The 25,073-nt window shown below is 37.6% G+C and overlaps 2 protein-coding genes across 4 annotated transcripts; one reads left to right on the top strand and one right to left on the bottom strand.

Annotated features, from left to right (window-relative positions):
- Positions 1-454: 454 nt before the first annotated feature.
- On the bottom strand, positions 455-10,167 carry LOC139953824 (ADP-ribosylation factor-like protein 1). 2 transcript variants are annotated; one of them, XR_011788014.1, is made up of 7 exons: positions 10,009-10,167; positions 8,726-8,863; positions 7,698-7,779; positions 7,114-7,225; positions 6,059-6,237; positions 2,645-4,151; positions 455-2,606 (listed from the first exon to the last, which is right to left on the bottom strand). XR_011788014.1 is itself a non-coding variant. In XM_071953395.1 (6 exons), exons 1-6 carry the CDS (start codon positions 10,010-10,012, stop codon positions 4,121-4,123), a joined length of 546 nt encoding a protein of 181 aa, XP_071809496.1. In that variant the 5' UTR covers positions 10,013-10,167; the 3' UTR covers positions 455-4,120. The 2 variants fall into 2 exon arrangements, 1 of the variants encoding a protein (XP_071809496.1); XM_071953395.1 differs by having other exon boundaries at positions 455-4,151.
- A 941-nt stretch (positions 10,168-11,108) lies between these two features.
- Positions 11,109-23,584, top strand: LOC139953687 (uncharacterized). Of its 2 annotated transcripts, XM_071953198.1 has the most exons (9): positions 11,109-11,627; positions 12,527-12,538; positions 13,030-13,070; positions 16,037-16,120; positions 16,537-16,612; positions 17,173-17,203; positions 17,735-17,773; positions 18,279-18,434; positions 18,640-23,584. In XM_071953198.1, the coding sequence occupies exons 1-9, from the start codon at positions 11,519-11,521 to the stop codon at positions 18,854-18,856; spliced, it is 765 nt and encodes a 254-aa protein (XP_071809299.1). In that variant the 5' UTR covers positions 11,109-11,518; the 3' UTR covers positions 18,857-23,584. The 2 variants fall into 2 exon arrangements, with proteins under 2 accessions (XP_071809299.1, XP_071809300.1); XM_071953199.1 differs by lacking the exon at positions 17,735-17,773.
- Positions 23,585-25,073: the final 1,489 nt, after the last annotated feature.

The following is a 25,073-nucleotide window of genomic DNA, read 5'->3' as shown; positions in this document are numbered from 1 at the left end:
TCTTTTAACATTTACTATAATATTGGTTTAATTTAATTAATAATATAATTATTTATTTATCTATTTGTTGTGTGTGTTCTCTTGCTTTGTTTCCCATGAATAATTATTTTTGCTTTTGACTTAGGTCTTCAATATTTCTAGGTAGGGCCATAGAGTAAGGTAGGGCCTAGGTGTTCAAAAAAGGCCCCAAATGGAAATAAGTCTAAGTAATTGGCTTTGGGCTAACCATACAATAATTTGGTGCAGTATTTCTATCTTGTATGGGGTGGACTTTTTTTCGTTAGAGTGGGCGATACTCTTTGAAATACCATTCACTCAAAAAAATCTATTTTTTAATGTTTGGGGCCAAAAATCGGACATAGCATCTTTAAGGTTTGGTTGCAAAATGGCAGTGTTCTCCCCTCCCATATAAACATGACTACAAACACAATAAATTGACAAACTGACTCTGGAATCAAACTACAAAACTTCTTTACTTTTCCCCCCTCTCATCCATGTCTATTATGTAAGCCTATAATACATAAATAAAAAGATGAATCAAAATACAAAGAAATTAAACAAAATTATTTATCCACTTTTAAGCAATCATTCTTTCTCAATGAAGTGTAGTAACAAATTTACATTAATAATAATTATTAGGGGTTCATTTCTCAGTTATATTCTTAAGGAGTTAAAGTTTAGTCAATAAAGCCAACGCACTGGCATTTTCCTACTCCCTACTCAACAGAATACTTACATGCAAAAGGAACAAAAAATCCACAAAGTACAGCATCATTTGGGCAGCTAATTCTAAAATGGACCAAAGCAACAGTTGCTTCTGAACATAAAATAGAATAGTGTCAATTGGGCAGTTGGTTCTCAAATGGGCAAAAGAACGACAATTGGCACAAATGTGCTCATAAATTGTGCAATTGTTTTTTAAATTGGGCAAATTGTTTTAAATTGAGCCCTTGAGCCAATTCGTCACAAAAAAGGCTAAAAAGTAGCTCCTTCCCATTAAAAAAACTATTTTTTTTCCTCTTTTCGTTTTAATTGTACATTGGACACCACTTTTGATTTGGGAAAACTGAACGATTAGCATAGAATCCTGTTTCATATTATAAGTTATAATAAACCTTTGTTAAGAATTACAAGCCCAGAATTTCATATTTGATACAAACGAACCCCGTGGACTACATCGCCTTTGAAAAAATGAAACAACTCTTTCTTAAGATCCCCAAACACCTAATTTTATGTACACTTCTCCCTCCCACAACCACTAAGCACCGACAAACAATTATTCAACAATTGGTTTTTAGACTCCACCAAAGAAAACCCCCGTAATTTTATGGTTGAGAGCTATGCCAATAGCGTCAGATGTAGACTTGACTCAAGTCCCAATCCTGTGTCATCCCCAGCAAACTACTCTGCATCATTCCTGAGAGTATAACGAATATTTTACCGGCGGGGCAGCGCTTCAACTCTCCCATTGGTTTTGTACATCTCCCCATTTGGGGAGATTTTCCAATAACAACGTGCAGAGTAAGAAACGACCTCGTCAAGTCCCATTCTCTGGACCACATTTTGACAGCGAGCGCGCACTGTACTGTATGCTACGGGTTGTTTCATGTAGTAAGTTGAGGTAATAGCTTAGGGACCTCTCACACGTGTAGACGCGTGCCTTACAATGTCTTCTACTGTGATGTCACAGAGTATAATGAATATAATGCTCCCATTGGTTTTGTACATCTCCCCATTTGGGGAGATTTTCCAATAACAACGTCCAGAGTAAGAAACGACCTCGTCTTTTGACGGCGAGCGTGCACTGTACTGTATGCTACGTGTCGTTTTATAAATAGGGACCACTCTCACGAGAATGGGACTTGAGTCAAGTCTACCTCAGAAGATAATATTGGCTCTTTGGGAAGTAAAGCCATGTGAGTTGTAGAATTCAGTTGTGACGGCAGACAGAACAAGGAATAGAAACAAGGACATTAAATTTTATTAAATATTTTGTTCTGTAGGTCATCACGGTGGAGAACGATAGAAATCCGAGATCGTTGTAACCACACAGCAACTTCATCAAGCTGGTTAAGGGCTACCACTAAAAACACCCTTGCTTTATAAAACAATGACACAAGCCAAAAAAACAAGTCTTGGGTCGATTTCACAAAGAGTTAGGCTAGGAGTTATTGAAAATGCATGGCTAGTCCTATTGTCCTAAATCAAGATAAGACTAGTCATAAAGACAGTGGACACTATTGGTAATTGTCAAAGACCAGTCTTCTCACTTGGTGTATCTCAACATATGCATAAAATAACAAACCTGTGAAAGTTTGGTTGAGCTTGATTGGTCGTCGGAGTTGCGAGATAACTATGAAAGAAAAAAACACCCTTGTCATATGGAGTTGTGTGGCATCAGATGCTCGCTTTCGAGACCTCAAATTCTAAACTTGAGGTCTTGAAATCAAATTCGTGGAAAATTACTTCTTTTTTGAAAACTACGTCACTTCAGAGGGAACCGTTTCTCACAATGTTTTATACTATCAACATTTCCCCATTGCTCGTTACCAAATGAGGTTTTATGATAATAATTATTTTGAGTAATTACCAATAGTGTCCACTGCCTTTAAAACTCCGTGTAATTACCAATAGTGTCCACTGCCTTTAAAACTCCGTGTAAAATCCACTCCAGGACTGATACTTCGTGGAAGCAATGAAGGAGATTGCCTCCAGCCTCCATGCCCCCTCGGTCATTGCCTTGGTGCCCATAAAATGCTCCAGTAGATATTTACTATTTCCTTATACGGTTGCTTTTAACCAAGGAGAAAATGCATTGATGCCCTTTCCTAAGGAAGCATACAGGTCTGCCATGTCGTTCATTTTTTTCTTTTACTAAGGCCTCTAAATACCATGAGGCACCCACAGTAACTGCCGTGGGGTCTGTGCTTTTGCTAAAGGTGCCCTTTGTGCCAAAATTGTCCTCAAAAAGACCCTCTTGCACCACAGGAACATTGCTGCACCCTCACAAGAACAAAGTTCAAGGCCTTGTGACTGGTACCCAGTTATATTTTTTTCAAGCAAGATTTTGTATTTCTTAAAGGCAGTGGACACTATTGGTAATTGCTCAAACAAATTATTAGCATAAAACCTTTCTTGGTGACGAGTAATGTGGAGAGGTTGATGGTATAAAACATTGTGATAAACGGCTCCCTCTGAAGTGCCATAGTTTTCGAGAAAGAAGAAATTTTCCACGAATTTGATTTAGAGACCTCAGATTTAGAACTTGAGGTCTCAAAATCAACCATCTTAACGTACACAACTTCGTGTGTCAAGGGTGTTTTTTCTTTCATTATTATCTCGCAAGTTTGATGACCGATTGAGCTCAAATGTTCACAGGTTTGTTATTTTATGCATATGTTGAGATACAACAACTGTGAAGGCTAGTCTTTGACAATTACCAATAGTGTCCAGTGTCTTTAACAGCTTCATCAACCTGACTCCTGTCCAAAATAATGTGGAATGTCACAGAAGTCTGATACAATAGTTTTACAAATGTTTTACTGTCACAAACTTTTAAGAATTCCAATCTCCTCAATGACCTATCATATCACTGTGCGTACAAATTTAACAAGTAAAAAGAATCACCCTATCAATTAAATTCAAAGTGCCACGTCATGTTTTTTTGTGGGTTGCTTGATATTCTAGGAATGGTGGCACATCTGTCAACCAATGCAAGAAACATTATTAAAAGCGGGTGGGTTTTAATGGATCAATCATTTAATGACTACCACCTGCAGCCTCCCTTAGGGGCTGCTATGCCCCGCCCCCTCCAAAAGCATCGCCCCCTTCACCATTCATGACCTTTTGCAAGAGTGTGGACTATCTCTTCAAAGCCTGTGGTATTTCTCTCAAAGCAACACCTTCAAAGCAATCCCAACTTCTCATCATTTTTACGGGGGTCCAAAAACCTATTGGATTACCAACTAACCCGATGACGATCAACGATGCATGCAGTCCCAAAGCGGCAATGCGTATGTAGCGCCCTCTGTTGTCAGAAAAATCAATTGGCCCCAACAGTTTGATGATATCGATTGATTTTGTACGAAATATGAAGGAAGAATTTACAAATGTCTCTCCGTTACTGCGACGTTTTGAGTTCACTCACCAGCCTAATGAGAAAGAAAGAAACATGAAAAAAAATCAAGTTCAGTTTAAAGGCAGTGGACACTACTGGTAATTACTCAAAATAATTGAATTAACATAAAACCTTACTTGGTGACGAGTAATGGGGAGAGATTGATGGTACAAAACATTGTGAGAAACAGCTCCCTCTGAAGTGCCATAGTTTTCGAGAAAGAAGTAATTTTCCACGAATTTGATTTCGAGACATCAAGTTTTGAATTTGAGGTCTCGAAATCAACGACCAATCGAGCTCAAATTTTCACAGGTTTGTTATTTTATGCATATGTTGAGATACACGAAGTGAGAAGACTGGTCTTTGACAATTACCAATAGTGTCCAATGTCTTTAAAGGCAGTGGACACTATTGGTAATTACTCGAAATAATTATTGGTATAAAACCTTTCTTGGTGACGAGTAATAGGGAGAGGTTGATGGTATAAAACATTGTGAGAAACAGCTCCCTCTGAAGTGCCATAGTTTTCGAGAAAGAAGTAGTTTTCCACGAACTTGATTTCGAGACCTCAAGTTTTGAATTTGAGGTCTCGAAATCAAGCATCTGAAAGCACACAACCTTGTGTGACAAGGGTGTTTTTTCTTTCATAGTTATCTCGCAACTCAGACGACCAATTGAGCTCAAATTTTCACAGGATTTTTATTTTATGCATATGTTGAGATACACGAAGTGAGAAGACTGGTCTTTGACAATTACCAATAGTGTCCAATGTAAGCTTGGGCGGTCCCTTCGGTTACCCGGTTCTACCCGGTTCCAAATTGAAAACCGGACTTGCGGTTCCACTCTTCTGTGGAACCGGGTACCCGCTTTTGTCGGTTCCGATTTTAAAAGACCGAGTCCCAATTATACAAGGCTCTGTGAAGCCGATCCTGCGACGAACCGGCTCTAGAAATTGAGGCTTGATGTTGAAAGCGGTGACCGCAGATACAGTGTGCAAAGGCTTCAAGCCGACATGAGTATCAACTATCACATGTGGCTGCTGCATACACAGTGCACACACAGGCATCTTCTACAACCACCACATGTATGCATGTACATGTCATGCATATACATGTACATGTATAGACAGCACGTTGTGATTGGCTGCCGATATATCCATATTCATAAAAGCTTGCCCCATGCACAAAACACACAGTGCTGTATGTATGTATGTACAGGCATGTACTACGGATGTACTGCACTACGGACGTACTGCTACACAACGATCGTACTGCCGGCTAAATCAAAGACTTGTTTAAATGCAGGGAAAATAGGTGCTCGGTGGCACGATGTCTGATCATTGGGGTGGGTATTCTGGTATTTTCTTTAAAAATAGATCGGCTCCAATTGTGTGTGTGTGAGCTCGGAACCGATGTCTGATTAACTTGGTTATTTTCAGTTAAAATAGATCGGCTCAATTGTGTGTGTGTGAGCTCGGGACGGGCGGCTTATGTTTTATATTGAATTGGAACCGGGTATGTCTCAGAACCGAGCTTTTTTTCGGAACCGGAACCGAGCCCCAAATTTCTGGAACCGCCCAAGCTTAGTCCAATGTCTTTTTAATGCATTCATGTAGGCCTTGAGTTAACCCACGACACTCACAGCAATTGCTTTGATGTCCTGCACTTTTGCTGTGGTGCCCTCTTCAAGGTTCCAATACAAACTTACGGTGCCCCCCCCCCCATAGAAGTGCCCCCCTACCAGAGAAAAGTTGCTGTGCCCCTTCAAGATCGATGTTCAATGCCTGCTCTATTTTACAGTGCTGCCATTTTGCTGGTCTCCTTCTCAGAACATGATTATCATATTGAGGCCGGAAGGGTTATTTAGTCTGGTCCCTCCTTTGCTTACTAAGAATCAATGTGCGTGGCTGATATGACATACAGGGAACTAGACAGTCCTTACCATTGCATCGCCTCCTCGAGGCCCTCCCCTTTGATGGCGGATGTCTTGAAGATTTGGTACTTTCGGTGCCTCAGGGCGGCTAGGCCGAGTTCCGTCGCTACTTGAGCTTTCGTGAGAGCGTTTTCCATGTCTTGCTTGTTGGCCATAACAAGTAACATGGCATTCTTTAATTCCTCTTCCTGAAAAGGTCAAAGGTCATAAATCATTGCACAGTACTGAATCCATCAAACACAGACTCTGATAAGATTGGGGTGCCTGGAATTATGCTACGCATGGTTGGTTTGGCTGTCCATCATTGGGTCTATCAAACTCAGACTATGATAAGATTGGTATGCCTGGAATTATGCTAAGCATGGTTTGTTTGTTTGTCCAGTACTGAATCCATCAAACACAGACTAAACAATGGAAGGTTACACGCCTGTATGCTTCGTTTTTGAAAGGGAAAGGGCACCACGCAAACTGTAAGTTTCTACAGGAGCATTTCAAGGGCACCAAGGCAATGGCAAGGGGGCATGGAGGCAATCGCCTTTGTTCCTCCGGGAAGTATCAGGGCTGTCAGACTCTGATAAGATAGGTTCGCCTGGACTTATTCAATGATTGGTTTGGCTGTGGAGTTTTGAATCTATCAAAATCAGGCTAAACCAGGGAAGGCTAGTTGAGTTTTTGGCTGAAAAAGGGTGTTGTGGCCGAGTGGATAAGAGCATTGAACTCAAGCTACAATGTATGGTGCTTCTGTTCAGCAGAATGTGGGTTCGAATCCCGGTCGTGACACTTGTGTCCCTGAGCAAGACACTTAACTATAATTACTTCTCTCCACCCCGGGGTAAATGGGTACCAGTGAGGGCAGAGATGGTTCTTGTGATTAGTTTGGCCGAGTGGCACAGGCTGTATATTCCCCAGGGAGTTGAGATAGTTTTTAAGGAACGATTTAAGGCCCAATGACCAGGGTAATAATGTCGGAAGCACTTTTAGAAGCCCTGGGGTGTGAAAAGCGCTGTATAAAAACTGGTCAATATTATTATTATTGTTGTTAAAAAGAAAAAACTTTGACTCACTTCTAACATTGCTACAAGTTCTGATTTTGAGATTCCCATCCTTTCTTTATCCGAGCTATCTACAACGTAAATAATGGCATCAGTGTTGGAGTAGTAACATCTCCAATACGGTCTGTCAACAAAAACAGAAAGAGTAAACAATCACAAATTTAGAATGATCAGGTGGATGTGTGGGGTGTCTCTGGCCGACAGACTGTCAAGCGAGGAGCCGAGGAGGAGAGTCAAAGTGGAGGGGATCGACAGGCTGATTGAGGAGCCACAGGTGGTTTGGTCATGTAGAGAGGACGGAGGATGTTAATAATAATGCTAGCTCTTCTATAGCAATTCCAACAACAAAAAATGATCATTGCGCTCCACACACAAAAACAATAGCAATTATAATACACTAGAATACATAACTTTTGAGGTTGCGCTTGAAAGAAACAACTGTTGGAGATGATCGTATGGTATGTGGTAATTTGTTTCAAGAGACAGAGGATGCCACATTTTGATGAGTTCGGGAAGGTTTGAGGGATAGCATTTATCTTTATGTGTCAACAAATATTGGATGGGCTTTTATTAAGGGGGGGGGGGGTTATGATTACCTTATGCTGGTCTGTCCTCCAAGATCCCATACTTGAAATTTGATATTACCGTATTTGACAGTTTCTACATTAAAACCAATGGCTGTGAGAAAAAGAAGAGGAAGGAAAACAAATAATATGATACAAAATTAATATCAAGCTGGCTTATTATTGAGAGCTCAGTGCTGAGATTGTAGCTTGTTCTCATCTAGACTGGACATGGCTGAGAAAGCTTCACTTTTGACTTAAAGCCATTGGACAATTTCTGTAAACAGTATTGTCCAAAGGCCCAGACTTCGTGTATCACAACTTATATATAAAATAACAAACTTGTGAAAATTTAGGATCAATCGGTCATCGGAGTCGGGAGAAAATAACGAGAAAACACACTCTTGTTTCAGCACGTTTCGCCGTGTCATGACATGTGTTTACTATAAATCCGTAATTCTTGATGTCGAGAATTGATAATTGTTTTAATGTTTTCTCAAAAAGTGAAAAGAAGACTTTCACCATTACCTTCTGTAAACCCTGTAAGTTATTTGTAAATCTGTGATTTTTTTCTTTTTTTTCTGTTCCGAAAGTGTATAAATGGCTTTAAAGACACTGGACACCTTTGGTTATTGTCAAAAGACCACTTGGTGCATCTCAAAATACGAACAAAATGACAAACCTGTGAACTTTTGAGCTCAATTAGTCGTCAAAGTTGCGAGAGAATAATGGAAGAAAAACAGTTTTCATCAGATGCTTGATTTGAAGAACTCAAAATCAAATTCTGAGGTCTCAAGATCAAATTCAAATATTTTAGTGAGAAAACTTTCTCGAAAACTACATTACTTCAGAGGGAGCCGTTTCTCACAATGTTTTATACTATCAACAGCTCTCCATTGATATTGTTCGTTACCAAGTAAGTTTTTATGATAACCACTATTTTGAGTAGTTACCAATAGTGTCCACTGCCTTTAAAGAAGTTGGAAAATGTCATGTAACCATTAGACTTCAGTGAAATGAAAAGAAAAACAAAAACCAGGTACTTGTTCCGATCTACTTACTTGGTATTGTGGTAACTACTTCGCCAACATGAAGGCGGTAGAGTATTGTTGTTTTGCCAGCACCGTCAAGGCCGAGGATTAGAATTCTTAGCTCTTTGGAGCCAAACAGGCCGGAGAACATTCTGGTAAAAAATCCCCCTGAAAAAATTAAAGAGTTTTGGAGTTAATTAAACACAATTAATATTTGTGAAGGGATTGGCTAGGATACAAGTAAAATAAAAACAAGAAAATAAATATAACATCGCTATTTTATCTAAATCTGTTTGAGCAAGGTCTTTCCAATCACTGAATCAAACTTTTGTCATGTTTGTAATGAATGAATGATCAGATAATGTTTTATCAGTTTGTTAGTACAATTTCCAATGACATATTTAACTATATACCATTTATAATATTTTAATAATAAATTTTTTAATAATATTATTATTTATTAATATTAATTGAGAATTTATGGATACTTTAATTTTATAAAAGGCAGTGGACACTATTGGTAATTACTCAAAATAGTTATTAACATAAAACCTTTCTTGGTGACGAGTAATGGGGAGAGGTTGATAGTATAAAACATTGTGAGAAACAGCTCCCTCTGAAGTGACGTAGATTTCAAGAAAGAAGTAATTTTCCACGAATTAATCAACCATCTAAACGCACACAACTTTGTGTGATAAGGGTGTTTTTTTCTTTCATTATTATCTCGCAAGTTCGATGACTGATTGAGCTCAAATTTTCACAGGTTAGTTATTTTATGCGTATGTTGAGATACACCAATTGTGAAGGCTAGTCTTTGACAATTACCAATAGTGCCCACTGCCTTTAAAAAAAAAGTTAAATCAATTAAACTTAATTTTAAAATTTACAATCAATACTATGGATAACTTTCCGTATGGCGCCACCACTTTTTCACTCATTTTTACAAAAAGGGATATATCAATCAGGTAAAATAGATACTATATTATTTTATTTCGAATGAAAAAGTGGTGGCGCCATACGGAAACTTTTCCAATACTATTTATAGTCAATACAATCATAATAACATACAACATTGAAAATTGATTGATTGAATGATTTAAATTACGATAAACATGATAAAGATAAGAAAACAGAGACAACAGGTACAAGGAAATCAGCTGATCAGCTGATCAGCTGTATGCCTGGTTTATGCATTTGGTTTGGGGCGGACTACTAAACGGTACTTGTTTATTTGAAGCAGACACCGGCGAAACTGGAGTTTTGCCCAATTTACGGACAGTTGCAAAAATCTCTGTCTGCTCTGAAAAACTTACCCATTTTTAATAAATACTGTCTCGATGGAAACACCAGATCTAGCAGGTTTCAAATTTCCCAATTTACTAAAAAAATAAGCAAAATATCAACACTTTAAGGTAAATTTCGTGCCATTGACGTTAAAACTAAAAGTTCCTTTCGTTGTTGCAGAAGTTGTCACTCTTGTGCAATGTACACACAGAATCCGTACACACTGTACATCTCATTCATGTTCATACTATACATGAAATACATACATTATGCTCAAATCCAACGTGTCAGCTAAACGATGACGTCATGCACTGGCTATAACTCTTTGCCAGCGTGTATTTCATGACAAAGGGAATTGCTTTGCCGTTCTTTTTCCAAAAGGTCTGAGAAAACTGCATATTTATTTATTTAATAATTATTATTTCCTTTATTTACCCGGGGTAAGCCAAATCAGTAAAATAACTTGTTTCCATTTGGGCCAGAAAAAAATTTAACATATTAATTTACTTTGTTATTTTTAGGAAATGAAACATATTATTGGAAAAGCACTCCTACCCTATTATATTGAAGTAAAACATCTTTGGGAGAAAAATTAAAGCCAAATGTAAATAAAATAAAATACATGAGATGACAAGAAAAATAAAGTACGCACACTGTAACAACACAAATATTTAAAACATACAATACATGATAAAATAAACAATAGTCATACAAAAAAGTTGACGAATAACAAACAAATTAGAACAATTTCATAAAAATAAAAAGTAACATTTCGAATGAAATACATAAACAAAACTATGAGTTAAAATAACCGGAATATAATACATAACAAACAGTACTTTACAAATACAAGTATTATTTTAAAATAAAAAAATTACAAATAATGTAAGTATTAAACAAAACTAAAAGTGAAAACGACCAGAAATGATCCATAAAAAAAGCTCTAAGAAATTACAGTTCACCTTGGGGAATTTATGTTTTTATTGTAATTATCATCTTTCAAAAATACAAAATTATTTCACTACTTTTTTTTCTCGAAATTATAAGATCTGGTAAAAGAACAGCCTGGCAACACCAACTACTGTGCCTGTACTATTTATTAACTTTGCAAACTAAAACCCGTCTTACACAGTCATTAAACCAAAAATATTGGGTACAAATCGTTGCTTGGGTATTAGCGAACCGAATTCCAAGGCAGTATTGTTAATTTTGTTGAAATTCAACCCAGTAGTTACTTTTAATAAAATTAATTGCGGGGAAAGAAAAAACATTTTTGGGGAAAATTAAAGTCTGATACCCAAGCGCCAATACATGTTTTGGTGAGAAATAATGAACACTGACTAAGTTTTGATCACCTCGTCCGCAGGGTTATCATCAGTGAGTAAAGCGTATTAGGGGACGAGCGAAAGATTACAATTTGAACACGAAGCAACGCACACTGTTGTTTTTTGTACACACGTCACACACGATCGCCACACGACAAACGGGGAAGTAAAATCGAGAGAATATTACCAAATTAATTTCTTGTTGATTGCCAAAATGTCTGCTCAGCTCTTCATTGGAAGGTTGAGTAAGCAGACTCGACAGAGAGATGTCGAAGATGTGTTTATGAAGTACGGACCGATGCAGAGATGCGAACTGAAATACGGTAAGCGTTTCTTTCGTGTTTTGAGACGAGTCGACCTTTTAAAAAGCCTCTGGTTTTCTATTTGTAGACTACTCGACCTTCATACAATTGGTTTTAAAAAGGGAGATCTTGAATTTTGTTCCGAAAATGTTTACACGGTTTATTAACCACACCAGAATAAGGCCGGCTTCCCATCTAAAAAGGCCTATATATATGGTCCCATTTGCTATTTTAATTTTATTGACAATTTGAATTATGACAGGCAGGAGGAGGGACAAATTAGTAACAATATTATTAATATTCATAATAGCCTATATCATGACTATGAGGCTTAACTATAATAAAAAATAAAGATTTTAATTTTTATAATTATTACAAAAATTATTTTACAAAATTATTTTACAAAACTATCAAAATTGAAGGAAATATTATTTTAAGTAGGCCTAGTAGTAGTTGCTAGTACATAATTATTTAAAACATTAACTATTTTATTTGTAATGTTGGTGTAAATTTGTAACTAAATTACAATTTATAATATCAAAAATAATACTCTGTTTATTACGATGTCACTTTGTACTTTCAAAATGAAACGGGAAAGAATTGCGTATCATTATCACCAGTGGCAGTGAGTGCCACCCTTCAATTTCAGTGAAATTCACAACATTTTACATTTGACTTTGATCGACATACTAAAGAACTAACAGACTAACAGAAATTTTTCCCTTTCCACCACTTTTTCCCTTATTATTTTCACCCCCAAAACGGTACATGTATAGCTCATTTTTTAAGGTACAATATTCAATAATTAGAATCAATCTTATAATACGATATGTGTTTCCTGTTTGTCCTTTTTCTTTTTCTCTCTTGGATTCTTGGTCCTGGATGAAATAATGATTTGGATCCTGATGTTTTAACTTCAGGGACTGGAATGGGTGAGTAATAATAAATATTTGTCCATTTCTTCAAATGCGGTTTTCATTTTGACCCTTCCATTGCTTTGCTAACCTTTAAAGTAAATTATAGTTGCAAAAAGTTCAAAGACCTCCAAGTTCTGACAAATTTAAAGGCACTGGACACTTTTGGTAATTACTCAAAATAATTGTTAGCATAAAAACTTTCTTGGTAACAAGTTAAATTGGGAGCTGTTGTATAAAACATTGTGAGAAAACCTCAGAAGTGACGCAGTTTTTGAGAAAGAGGTAGTTTCTCACTCAAATATTAAAAGACTTCAGGCTCTGAAGCCTTTAATTATTCTCTTCTATCTCTTGCAAATTCGATGACCAATTGAGTAAAAATTTTAACCGATTTTGGGATACACCAAGTGAGAATACTGATCTTTGACAACTACATGTACCAAAGGTGTTGACAAATCTCCCTTTGTCAACTATTTCATTAATTAATTTATTTGTATGTTTCTCAACAGCCTATGCCTTCATTGATTATGAAGACCCCCGGGATGCGGAGGTAAGTAAAGGCGCAAATTGACCAAGACCCTAAATATTTATAATAAAATAATGAATGATAAAAATATATTCGGGTCAAGTAGTGCATTGGTTCACACGCATTAGACATACCGTAATTTTGATCCAATTCTGCAATTCAAGTGAGAACCATCTTTGAGTAACTCATCTGAAATTTAACGCAATATTGGTCTTCAAAATGGCTCACTTCTTTTAGGTAGGGTCATACCAAGAAAAGTTACCTGTGAAAGTCTGAAAACAGTATCTACATGTACTTGCTTAGAAAACAGCAAAAAAAGTCTGGGGTCGATTTTCACAATGAGTTAATATCAAAAACGTATAGCTAGTCCTAAGTTAGGACGAGTAACTCTTCCCAACTCGAGATAAGACTAGTCTTAACTCTTTGTGAAATCGACCCCTGTTCTTTTCACAAGAAATACAGCAGAAACTAAACAAATTAACATGCTGTACTTTACCATTTGATATAATTTTCATAATTTAATTGCGATGATAATTCTGATAACAAAAACAAATTTAAACATTAGTTCGATTGAAGGGGGTGATTGATTTAAAAAGTACATGTAAATTCTTGGCAAGAATATAATTTCATCAAGCTGCTTTAAAGCAGGAAATATTGCTTAACAATTTTCTGCTTACCAAAAAGGAGCAAGACACCAGTCATAAATTCTACATGTGACATGGTACTATGACCGGTAACCTTAGTCTGGTTAGCATAATTGTTTGGAGCTTAGCTAATTTGTGTGCTTATGAAGCTCCATGAAATTGGGCCATGGGTTTTTACATAGTTAGGTTTGCGAGTGTTCACTTCTTATGACAAATTGAAGTAAATATTGATTAAAGGCAGTGGACACTATTGGTAATTCATCAAAATAATTATTAAAGGTAAAACCTCACTTGGTAATGAGTAATGGGGAGAGGTAGACAGTATAAAGCATAGTGGAACATCTCCCTCTGAACTGACGTTGTGTTTGAGAAAGAAGTAATTTTCCACGAGTTTGATTTCGAGACCTCAGATTTAGAATTTGAGGTCTCGAAATCAAGCATCTGACAGCACACAACTTCGTGTTACAAGGGTGTTTTTTCTTTCATTATTATCTCGCGACTTCAATGACCAACTGAGCTCAAATTTTCACAGGTTTTATATTTCATGCATATGTTGAGAAGACTGGTCTTTGACAATTACCAATAGTGTCCAGTGTCTTTAAAATGCATTTAGATTATTATGCAGTTTGAAAAACAGAACCTTCATTCCTGAATCAAATTTACTTCTGCTCTCAGTTTATTTTTCAATTTTTACTTTTGGATGCTTTTTTGTTGATTTACTTGTTGACACTTAATTCTTGAATGATTGCATTTTACACAGAGTTCCTTTGCCTACCCAAAAAGTTCTCGGTCACTGCCAAGTCCGAATGAATGACGTTGGTTGGTTGTCACTACCTTAGAGCCTTAAAACACTACCATAACCGCCAGAGATTGAAGCCTAGCCGGGGGGTCGCTACCAACCCACCTCAGCCTACCGTCAACCACAATCCCCTCCTGACCACTCAAAGACGAGTTCTCGGAGGCTCTAGAAACCCCATATCCGGGCCACAAGAGGGCGCTAGACGAGTTTTCGGAGGTTCTAGATACCCCATATCCGGGCCACAAGAGGGCGCTTTACACTTTGAAACCAAAGATCTCAAATCACTACCAAAAGCAGACGTGCGGCGAAGACAAGCTACCAAGCCACATGTCTGGTTGCAAGAGGGCGCTCTACCAAAATATAGTAGCTCCGTCATAAAGCCATGTGACTTGCTAGTGTGAATTGAAACACTAGCGCTGACCGCTGCAGAGCCTAATGAAACCGGGTCCAACCATGGGCGGCTTTTCATGTCTACCTGACCACCTCCTTTCAACACATATTGACGGCACATATTGTTCTTTAGAGTACGTAATGAGAAGTGAATGCTTTACATACAATAGCCAAGATAACTTCTAACGGCCCCCACCCCCCGACCACCTTCCCTCCCCTATCAGAAAAAAAAGAAACAAATTAACAACAGGCTAAACTGTGTACTTAAAGGCAGTGGAAACTATTGGTAATTACTCAAAATAATTATAAGCATAAAACCTTACTTGGTAAAGAGAAATTGGGAGAGGTTGATAGTATAAAACATCGTGAGAAACGGCTCCCTCTGAAGTGACGTAGTTTTCAAGAAAGAAGTAATTTTACACGAATTTGATTTCAAGACCACAGATTTAGAACGTCATGTTTCACAGGGCTGCCAAAACACAAAGATTTTGCCCGGCGGTATGTGCGCAAATCATGTTATGGTTTTTGTGTGACGTCAGAGGTCACATAGTCTATATACACATCAGTGTGGCTGGTAAACCATCCCTGACCCCCCCCCCCCAAAAAAAAAAAAATGAAATACCGCCTGTTCCTAAGACAAAGGATGAACATTTTTAAGTGATTTTTTTTATGACTTGCTTTTTAGGACATCCCCAGTTCCCACGGAAATTTGAAGTTAGAATTTATCTTGGTTATTATTTGATTTGGCGATAGTTTAGTGTGTGACATTTTTCTTGTTTTTGGAGGAATAACTCCTTCTTAGGTAGATTTTTTGTTTCCTTTGGTTTATCAGTGTCTTCTTTAAGAATTTCAACTTAAACCACTTTTAAATTCTTCAAAATGTGACAGGCTTTTGGGTGCTTGGTCACTGTGCACGGGGCAGAGTTTATTCAGTATGTTGCAACTTGACTGCCCCCCAAAACAAACCAAAAATTTAAAATATACATGTAAACAAACAAATGAATCATGAATTAATTTACGATTTTTTTTTATGTAAACAATACATAAACAAGTTGTTTATTAAAGGATAATTGGTAGAGAACTTAGTCTGTTTTCCATATTTCTAAGAACATTTTTGTGTGTTTTATACAATTTCTTGTATTTGACGTATGTGACAGGACGCCCAGAAGTTTGAAGATCGTCAGGAGATTTGTGGGCAGAGCATCGTGGTTGAGTGGGCACGAGGACCAAAACGCGGCGTGGTAAGTTCATGTGGTCCTTTCTCTATGGTTCATGTATCATTAGTGCTATGAGTTTCAATGCACAATCAGTGGTAAATTTAAATTGTCACTTCGTAACAACAAAAGAAAAATATTGTGTTTATTCAAAGTAGTGTAATTTCACTACGCAATGTTACGTACTGGGTTCTGAAACAAATCCATTATCGATAAATTTTAATGTCTTTGACACATTTGTCACAATGACGATATGTATGTCCGGCCTTATTCCTATGTTTTCAAAGGACTACCGGTAAACATGTTCGACAAACAAATTACAGTTTTGCCCTCTTTTAGAAATTACTGCAAATTAGCAAAAAAACACCATAATTTTAAAGCACTATGGCAATAGTTGTTTGTTTGTTTGTTTATTTATTTTGTTGTTGCTTTTGACCACACAGAGCGATGACGAGTGTTATAAGTGTGGTGGGATAGGCCACTTTGCCCGAGCTTGCCGCAGCGACACCAGAGGTTACCGTAAGTCGTGTCCATCTTCTTGATTATGCATCAAAACAGTCCAACAGAAATTAACCCTCCTACTGTCTGACCATTCAATATCAACCACCCACTGTGACTTTTAATTATGAACTTGTCCAGCTGCCTGTAGCATGATATCATGTGGTGAATGGACATAGTCAACCCTCCTACTGTCTGACCATTCAATATCCACAGTGACTTTCAATGATAACCCACGACAGCCTGCAATATGCAATCATGTGGCGAATGCACCTTCAGCACAGTCAACCTGAACCCTCCTACTGTCTGCCATATACAAACTATACCAGCCTGCAACATGAACATTTTATAGGGTGAATGCATCTACACAGTACACAGTCAACCCTCCTACTACATGTAATAGTATCGTCTACTGTAGTTTTTAGCAAAAACGCAATACGCCAGCCGTACAGTACAGTGGGTGATGTTCAAACGGCATTGTGTAAAATAGCGTATGACTCTCTTTCCTTTTGGTCTTCGGTTTGATTTTGTTTTCGAAAATTCACTAAAGTTAAACTTTTATGTTTGTTATTTCCCACCAGGTGGCGGATTTGGGGGATATGGTCGTTCAAGGTAAGAAGTCTAGAAAATACTCTGATCTAAAACTTGTCATTGGTAATTACTCAAAATGATTATTAGCACAAAACCTTACTTGGTAACAAGTAATGGGGAGAGGTATAAAACATTGTGAGAAACTGCTCCCTCTGAAGTGACGTAGTTTTCGAGAAAGAAGTAATTTTTCACAAATTTGATTTTGAGACCACAGATTTAGAATTTGAGGTCTCGAAATCATACATCTGAAAGCACACAACTCTGTGTGACAACTTTGATGACCGATTGAGCACAAATTTTCACAGGTTTGTTATTTTAGGCATATGTTGAGATACACCAAGTGAGAAGACTGGTCTTTGACAATTACCAATAGTGTCCACTGTCTTTAAGGAAAAGTTAAATGAGTTTTGGGGGCTTTTTGAAAGGCAGTTGGACAAATTAAGTTTCACTTATTGGTATTGTTTTATTATTATTTATGAAAGGGTGGAAGGGGAGAGATGATTTTCATTAAAGAATTCTGTGTCACGGGTTGTTTAATTTTCTTTTCCGCAGATATCGTTCGAGATCACGTTCTCGTTCCAGAGATCGGAGGTAACAAGTTTTTAGATACTTGAAGAAACGTTTGGTCCGTAGCTGAAACTGCTTATTTACAAGAAGAGGTTTATGTAGACGAAATATAAAGAAGGGTGTGTGAAAACATACTCGGATGCCAGAGAAAAGGTCCAGTTTGCGGACAATAGTTTGAGTTTGCTTCAAACCTACAAATATCTACATGTAGGGAGCGAGCTTCCACTACCACAAAAATCACCAACAAGAAAATGTATTCCAGTAACAAGACATTAGTTCCATTCCTGGCACAGGATTGAACCCACAACCATCGAACTGCAAGCCGAGAAGTATTACCACTTAGGCAAACTAAAACACCTCCACCTTAGTTGAAAATGCTGGAAAAATTCAACTGGATTAGCCCGACATGTACATGACGAGTTTACATCCTTTTTTTTCAGCACATAGAACAGCAGCAGGATAATTTTGTATATAAGAAGGGGGAAGCCACGGCTATTTCATGTCTGTTATTATTTGCTGTGTTTCATAGGCGCCGCAGTAACTACCGCTCGAGAAGTCGCAGTCCAGTCAGGAGGCGGAGTCGCAGCCCCCCGCGGAGACGTAGCCGCAGTCCGCCCCGGAGGCGTAGCCGTAGCCCCGTGAGCCGACGAAGCCGTAGCCGTGATCGTAGCATCAAAGGAAAACGGTAAATGATGGAATTGGAACTGAATACAACCCAGTTTTCATAGAAGTTGACCCCAGAGCATTCTGTTTCAAAAGTTAAAGTCTTCCAAAATCTGTAAACTTCATGTAGTACACATTATGACAAGCGCGGCGTCGACCAAATATATCAAACACTTTGCTATTCGAAATCATTGTTATAATATTTGTTTATGACTTTGTAATTACAGAAGGAGTCGCAGTCGTTCAAACAGCCTGAAACGCAGTCGCAGCCCACGCCGTAGCAGATCACCGCACAACAGCAAATCACCGAGGCGTAGTCGCACACCACGTCGCAGCCGTAGCGCTACCCCAGAAAGCCGCTCAAACAGCTCCGCCCGAAGTCGCAGCGGAGAGCGGAACGGCAACAAACAACAGAGATCAAGAGGGAGTGATGACTCGGACTGAGCCGGTTAAAAACTCTTGTTCTTAAAGTTTTTAAGGGGGTGTGTTTTACCTTCGGTGACCAGGGGTTGAATTTCATGGCTCTGCTTAAAGCCATAAACAAAGAATAAGTGCTTGCGGAAGCTGGGAATTCTGACTTTGACTTAAAGTGTATCTCATGGGTTTTCAAGGGAATTTTTGGCTTGTGCCCGTGCGTACTCCACGTTACTACACATTCAAAACTTACAATGCTGGCGCTTGCGGAGAATGGTAAATGCGAGAGCATAGAGCCATGAAATAGGACCCTGGGTGCCAGCTTATAAAGCTGTTAAAGGCAGTGGATACTATTGGTAATTACTCAAAATAATCTTTAGCATAAAACTTTACTTGGTTACGTGTAATGGGGAGAGGTTGATAGTATGAAACATTGTGAGAAACAGCTCCCTCTGAAGTGACGTAGTTTTCAAGAAAGAAGTAATTTTCCACGAATTTGATATTGAGACCTCGGATTTAGAATTTGAGGTCTCGAAATCAAGAATCTGAAAGCACACAACCTTGTGTGACAAGGGTGTTTTTTCTTTCATTATTATCTCGCAACTTCGACGACCGATTGGGCTCAAATTTTCACAAGTTTGTTATTTTATGCATATGTTTAGATACATCAAGTGAGAAGACTGGTCTTTGACAATTACCAATAGTGTCCACTGTCTTTAAGCAAATAGTACTGCTTCACAAGTTAGCTGGTAATTCGTTGTTATCAGGCTTAGCGGTTTATGATCCGGAACACAAGTTCCAGTTTACCATGCACATAAACATTTTAGTTCAAACTGACATTATAATTCACATTTTGGCTGGTAACCGAACCTGCCCATGCAAAAGCAGATGAATAGCATTTCTATGTACATATTTAACAAGGGCCCCCGTATTCAGAAAAGTCTACACTTTAGAAAATGTGTATTTGCTGCGGAGAGTTTTTTGCTGGGAACCAGTTTAAAACACACAGCTTTACATTTATATTTGGCTGGTAACAGATTATACTACGCTTTGAAATATCCTGATCAATAGACCGTATCGAATAACATGTTTGTTACTATGAAAGTCGCCATCTTGTAGGACAGGCCGTCTGTGCGTGTAAACGCGTACATCAATAAAGCATGCAGCTTTCCCAAGTTATTTTTATGGAACATGCGCGCATACGTACACGCTTAAAGGAACACGTTGCCTTGGATCGGACGAGTTGGTCTATTAAAAGCGTTTGAAACCGTTTGTTATGAAATGCATATGGTTAGAAAGATGTTTTAAAAGTAGAATATAATGATCCACACAAGTATCACTCGAAACTGCACGGTTTTCCTTTTACGTCGCGAACCATCACGGTCGGCCATTTATGGGAGTCAAAATTTTGACTCCCATAAATGGCTGACCGTGTTAGTCGACAGGGTAAAAAGAAAACCACGCCATTTTGAGGCGCATTTGTGTAGATCATTGTATTCTACTTTTACAATATCTTTCTAACCATATACATTTTACAACAAACGGTTACAGAACGATTTTCAAAAACCAACTCGACCGATCCAAGGCAACGTGTTCCTTTAAAGATGCCATGTATTTGAATGGAAATGTCATGTTCGATACGGTCTATTACACTGCATGGTTAATAGATACCGAAACAGCATTTAAATTACTTGTGTTCAAATGCACAAAGAAAAGCTAAAGATTCGCACAAGCATATTTTTGTCACCACTTTTTGATGTGTAAGCAAGATAATTAAGTTTAAAGGAGCATTACAGAATTGGTTTTGCTAGCAAAAAGGTTGCTGACAGTGTAAGCACTTAATGTAAACCACCATATACATAAACTGACAAACCTGTAGAAGTTTGAGATCGGTCGGACATCTTGGTCATGAAAGAATAGTGAAAAACAGATTACAAATTTTGCATCGCATCGATGCCAAAACAAAAACTAATAAAACGCTCACTGAGCGATAAACTCCAAATGCGAAATTTGATTATTTATTTCTCACCAAATATGTCATTTCAGACAGATTTCAAGGGATGTTTTCAACTATCATCATCTTTTGACTGTGTAAGTTTGATGTAAATCTGTGATCTTCACGATTTTTGTTTCGTACCAATTCTGTAACGTTCCTTTTAGTATGAAATAAGATGTCCGAAACGTATACAATTTGGGGGCATTTTTGTCTAAATCACACTCCTTTGCAGGCAGTTTGTTTCATGTTTTTTGTTTAAGGGAGTTTTACAAATATTTTCACAGCGCATATACCATGATTATACACCGCTTCATTTTGTTAAAATGTTTTGTTTACACAATTTATTTTGTTCGCAGGTGACATTTTAGTCCAATAAAGATATTGAGGTATTTAAAAGATTCACTCATATTCCAGATATATTTGATTTGAAGATAGGGCAAAAGTCAAAACAAAATGGCAGTGGTTTTTCTGTCATACTCAAAAGCACAATAAAGTGACGGCGGGGCCTGAGTTTTAAGAAGATTTAATTAAACAGAAGATAATACTCAGAATTTTCACTGGACCAGAGATATTTCTAGAATGTTGGTGAATTGTTTGGAGTAAGTTGGGAATTGTTAGAAAGGTTGGGTCATAGATTAATAAATATGCTTTAAAAAAACCCATAAAAACAAACCATGTAAAAAGTACTGCAGCTGTTAAAAAGGATTCTTTCTGAAGAATATGGTTTTGAAAGTTTTTTTTAGGAAAAGAAAAAAACCGTTAGTGCATTATTCTTTCTCAGATTTCTTCATGAATGAGCACATGAATGAGCACGTGCGTATTCTGCGTGGAGCAATTCAACCAATAGAATGCGTTCTTTTTGCGTCGTGATCGTTATCGTTTTCGTTTTGCTGCAGTGTGACCGGTTTACAGTTGTTATTTTTCTTGCGGTTGGTTAGTTTTGTCTCCGTACCTCATGAATATTTCATTGTGATTTTAATATTTTTAAATCATTGTTTTTCTCTGTATGGTATCTCAAGTTAATTCATTTAAATTTATTCATTTTATGTAATTCAGGGTGTGTATTGAGTTGACAAAAAGAGTTATAAAAGATGCTGGAAAATTGTGCAAGAATTTGTTTGTACTTAAGTTGGTCAGATATTACCTGAGTCATGTCTTCTAGCACAAAATATTTGTGTTTGTTTTTAAATTAAAGGCACTGGACACTATTGGTAGTTACTCTAATAACTATAAGCATACAAACTTGCTAAGTAGTGAGCAATGGAGAGCTGCTGATAGTATAAAACATTGTGAGAAACAGCTCCCTTTGAAGTAACATAGTTTTTGAAGAAAGAGGTAATTTCTCACTCATAATATCAATGGGTTCAGGCCCGAAGTCTTTTGAAATTTTGTTATTCATCTTAAAGCACACAAAGTTTTGTGCAACATGGGAGTTTTTTCTTCCATTATTCTCTTGCAACTTCGATGACCAATTGAGTGCAAAATTTTACAGGTTGTTTATTTTACGCATGGGATGCACCAATTGAGAATACTGATCTTTGGCAATTTACCAAAGGTGTCCAGAGTCTTTAAGGCACTTTAAGAAAGATAAATCGTTTAAAGACATTGGACACTGATGGTAATTGTCAAAGACTAGCCTTCGCAGTTGGTGTATGTCAACATATGCACAAAATAACAAACCTGTGAAAATTTGAGCTCAATCAGTCATCAAACTTGCGAGATAATGAAAGAAGAAAAAAACCTTGTCACACGAAGTTGTGTGCGTTTATATGGTTGATTTCGAGACCTCAAGTTCTAAATCTGAGGTCTTGAAATCAAATTCGTGGAAAATTACTTCTGTCTCGAAAACTATGGCACTTCAGAGGGAGCCGTATTCTCACAATGTTTTATACCATCAACCTCTCCCCATTACTCGTAACCAAGAAAGGTTTTATGATAATAATTTGTTTTGAGTAATTACCAATACTGTCCACTGCCTTTAAGGTTTTCAAAATTTAACTTGTAGGCGGATATTTGTTAGATTCACATCAATATTTGATCATGCCTTGGTTTGTGAACTGGAGTCCTGGAATGTAAATCAAACTATGGTTTTAGCTATAATAGATGTTAATATTGCATCGGGGATAAAGAATATTATTTTTTTGTTTTTTTACCCATACACCGATGTGTGTTCGCACTGTATCCTCAGTACTTCCCCCGAGTCCTGTGAAAAAATATCACAGGCATCGAATCGGTTCGAACCCACGACCCTTGCAATTCTAGAGTAGTGTCTTACCAACTATACTACCGAGGTTGCCCGGTAGCTGGAAGCAGTTCGAATCCTATGTTTTGGCAGCGGGTACCGCAACGAGTATACAGTGCTAACACACAGCTCTAGAATTGCAAGGGTCGTGGGTTCGAATCCCACCCGAGTAACATGCCTGTGATATTTTTTCACAGGACTCGGGGGAAGTACTGAGTATACAGTGCTAACACACATCAGTGTCTGGGTAAAAACCAACAAATTTATATATGGTTTTAGCGTTGATTTTACACTGTTTGATTTTGATGGATTCCAGAAAAAACATGCTTAGCAAGAGCCAAGGGTTGCCCAATAGAAAAAAAATTGTGCACGATTCAAAAACTGTGCCAAATGAGAGTGAGATTTTAGTAAACTTGTCATGGGCATGTGGACGTACACTTACAAAAAACAAGTTCCGTAATATATAAAATAACATTGTACATTGTTTCTTGTGATGTTTATTGTTTATTGGAGAGGTTGATCATGTAAAAATAAACTTCTTAAAACAAAAAACAAAGTTAAACAAAACTGTATTTATTGTTGATGTGCTTATCATATTAAAACCCACTTTTAAAGACACTGGACACTATTGGTAACTGCAAAGAACAAACTACTCACTTGGTGTATCTCAGCATATGCAGTAAAATATAAAACCTGTGAAAATTTGAGCTCAAATTGATGGTCGAAGTTGAGAGATAATAATGAAAGAAAAAACACCCTTGTCACATTAAGTTGTGTGCTTTTAGATGGTTGATTTCGAGACCTCAAATTCTAAATCTGAAGTCTCGAAATCATATTCGTGGAAAGTTACTTCTTTCTCGAAAACTACGTCACTTCAGAGGGAGCTGCTTCTCACAATGTTTTATACTATCAACCTCTTCCCATTACTCGTCCCAAGTTAGGTTTTATGATAATAATTATTTTGAGTCATACCAAGTGTCCACTGCCTTTAAGTACACAGGGGCATTGCTTGGCAACAGACATCTCAGAATAGCGTGAAATTGAGAATTAATTGGTGAATAAGTTTTTCCTCCTAGGCTAGAAAGAAAGTATCTCAACATGCATAAAATACAAAGCTGTGAGGCTCAATTGGTCATCCCCAGCCATGACACTTGTGTCCTTAAGCAAGACACTTAACCATTGCTTTATCCTTCAGATGGGGCGTAAAGCTGTTGGTCCCATGTGTTGTGTGACGCATATAAAAGAACCAAGTGCACTTTCCAAAAAGAGAAGGGGTTCGCCCCGGTGTTCCTGGCTGTGACTGCTGTATGCGCCGTAGTAAACCCAAGGTGCTAAATAATTGGGTCTCAAAATTCATCACTGCAATTACCTATCTTTCTGAAAGTTTGTATATACTCAGCGCCTTGAGTACCTTGTTTGGTAGATACGTGCGCTATATAAGACTTTGATTAATTATATTATTATTGTCTAATTTGTGTGCCTTTAGATGACTCAAAATGGCTTTTTAAGTCTTTTATCGGATTCAAATATTTGTATGATAAACTACCTCCTCCTCAAAAACTACGTTACTTCAAAGTGAGCCGCTTCTCACAATGTTTTATACTATCAACAGCTCTCCATTTCTCATTACCAAGTAAGTTTTATGCTTAATTACAATGTCATGTACTTTTAAGGACATCTAGTGCGGTCAGTGCGGCGGCGCGCAACATGGCATTTCATGAAGTTTCGTTGTTGACATCGCACTGTCAGGCAACAGTTTACTCTACGAGGTTCTTGGTTTAGGGTCAGTGGCAAATTTACGTGGGAATTTTGACTTAGGAAATTCCGACTTAAAACAGTAGTTGAAGACTGGGACTTAATTTCACTGAACAAAGCTTCTTTGTTCATCATTTTGGAGTCGTGAACCAGACCAATATAAGAGCTAAATTACTTTATTCACGTGACGGCACTTTGTGATCTCAAAGCGATAAACTTAAGACTCTTAAAAAAAAACAATCTCACACCAGAAA

This window comes from Asterias amurensis, chromosome 22 (genome assembly GCF_032118995.1).
Source record: "Asterias amurensis chromosome 22, ASM3211899v1".
Classification (NCBI taxonomy): Eukaryota; Metazoa; Echinodermata; class Asteroidea; order Forcipulatida; family Asteriidae; genus Asterias; species Asterias amurensis.
Note: the sequence above shows the minus strand (reverse complement) of the source record. Positions and strands in the feature narration are given on the sequence as shown.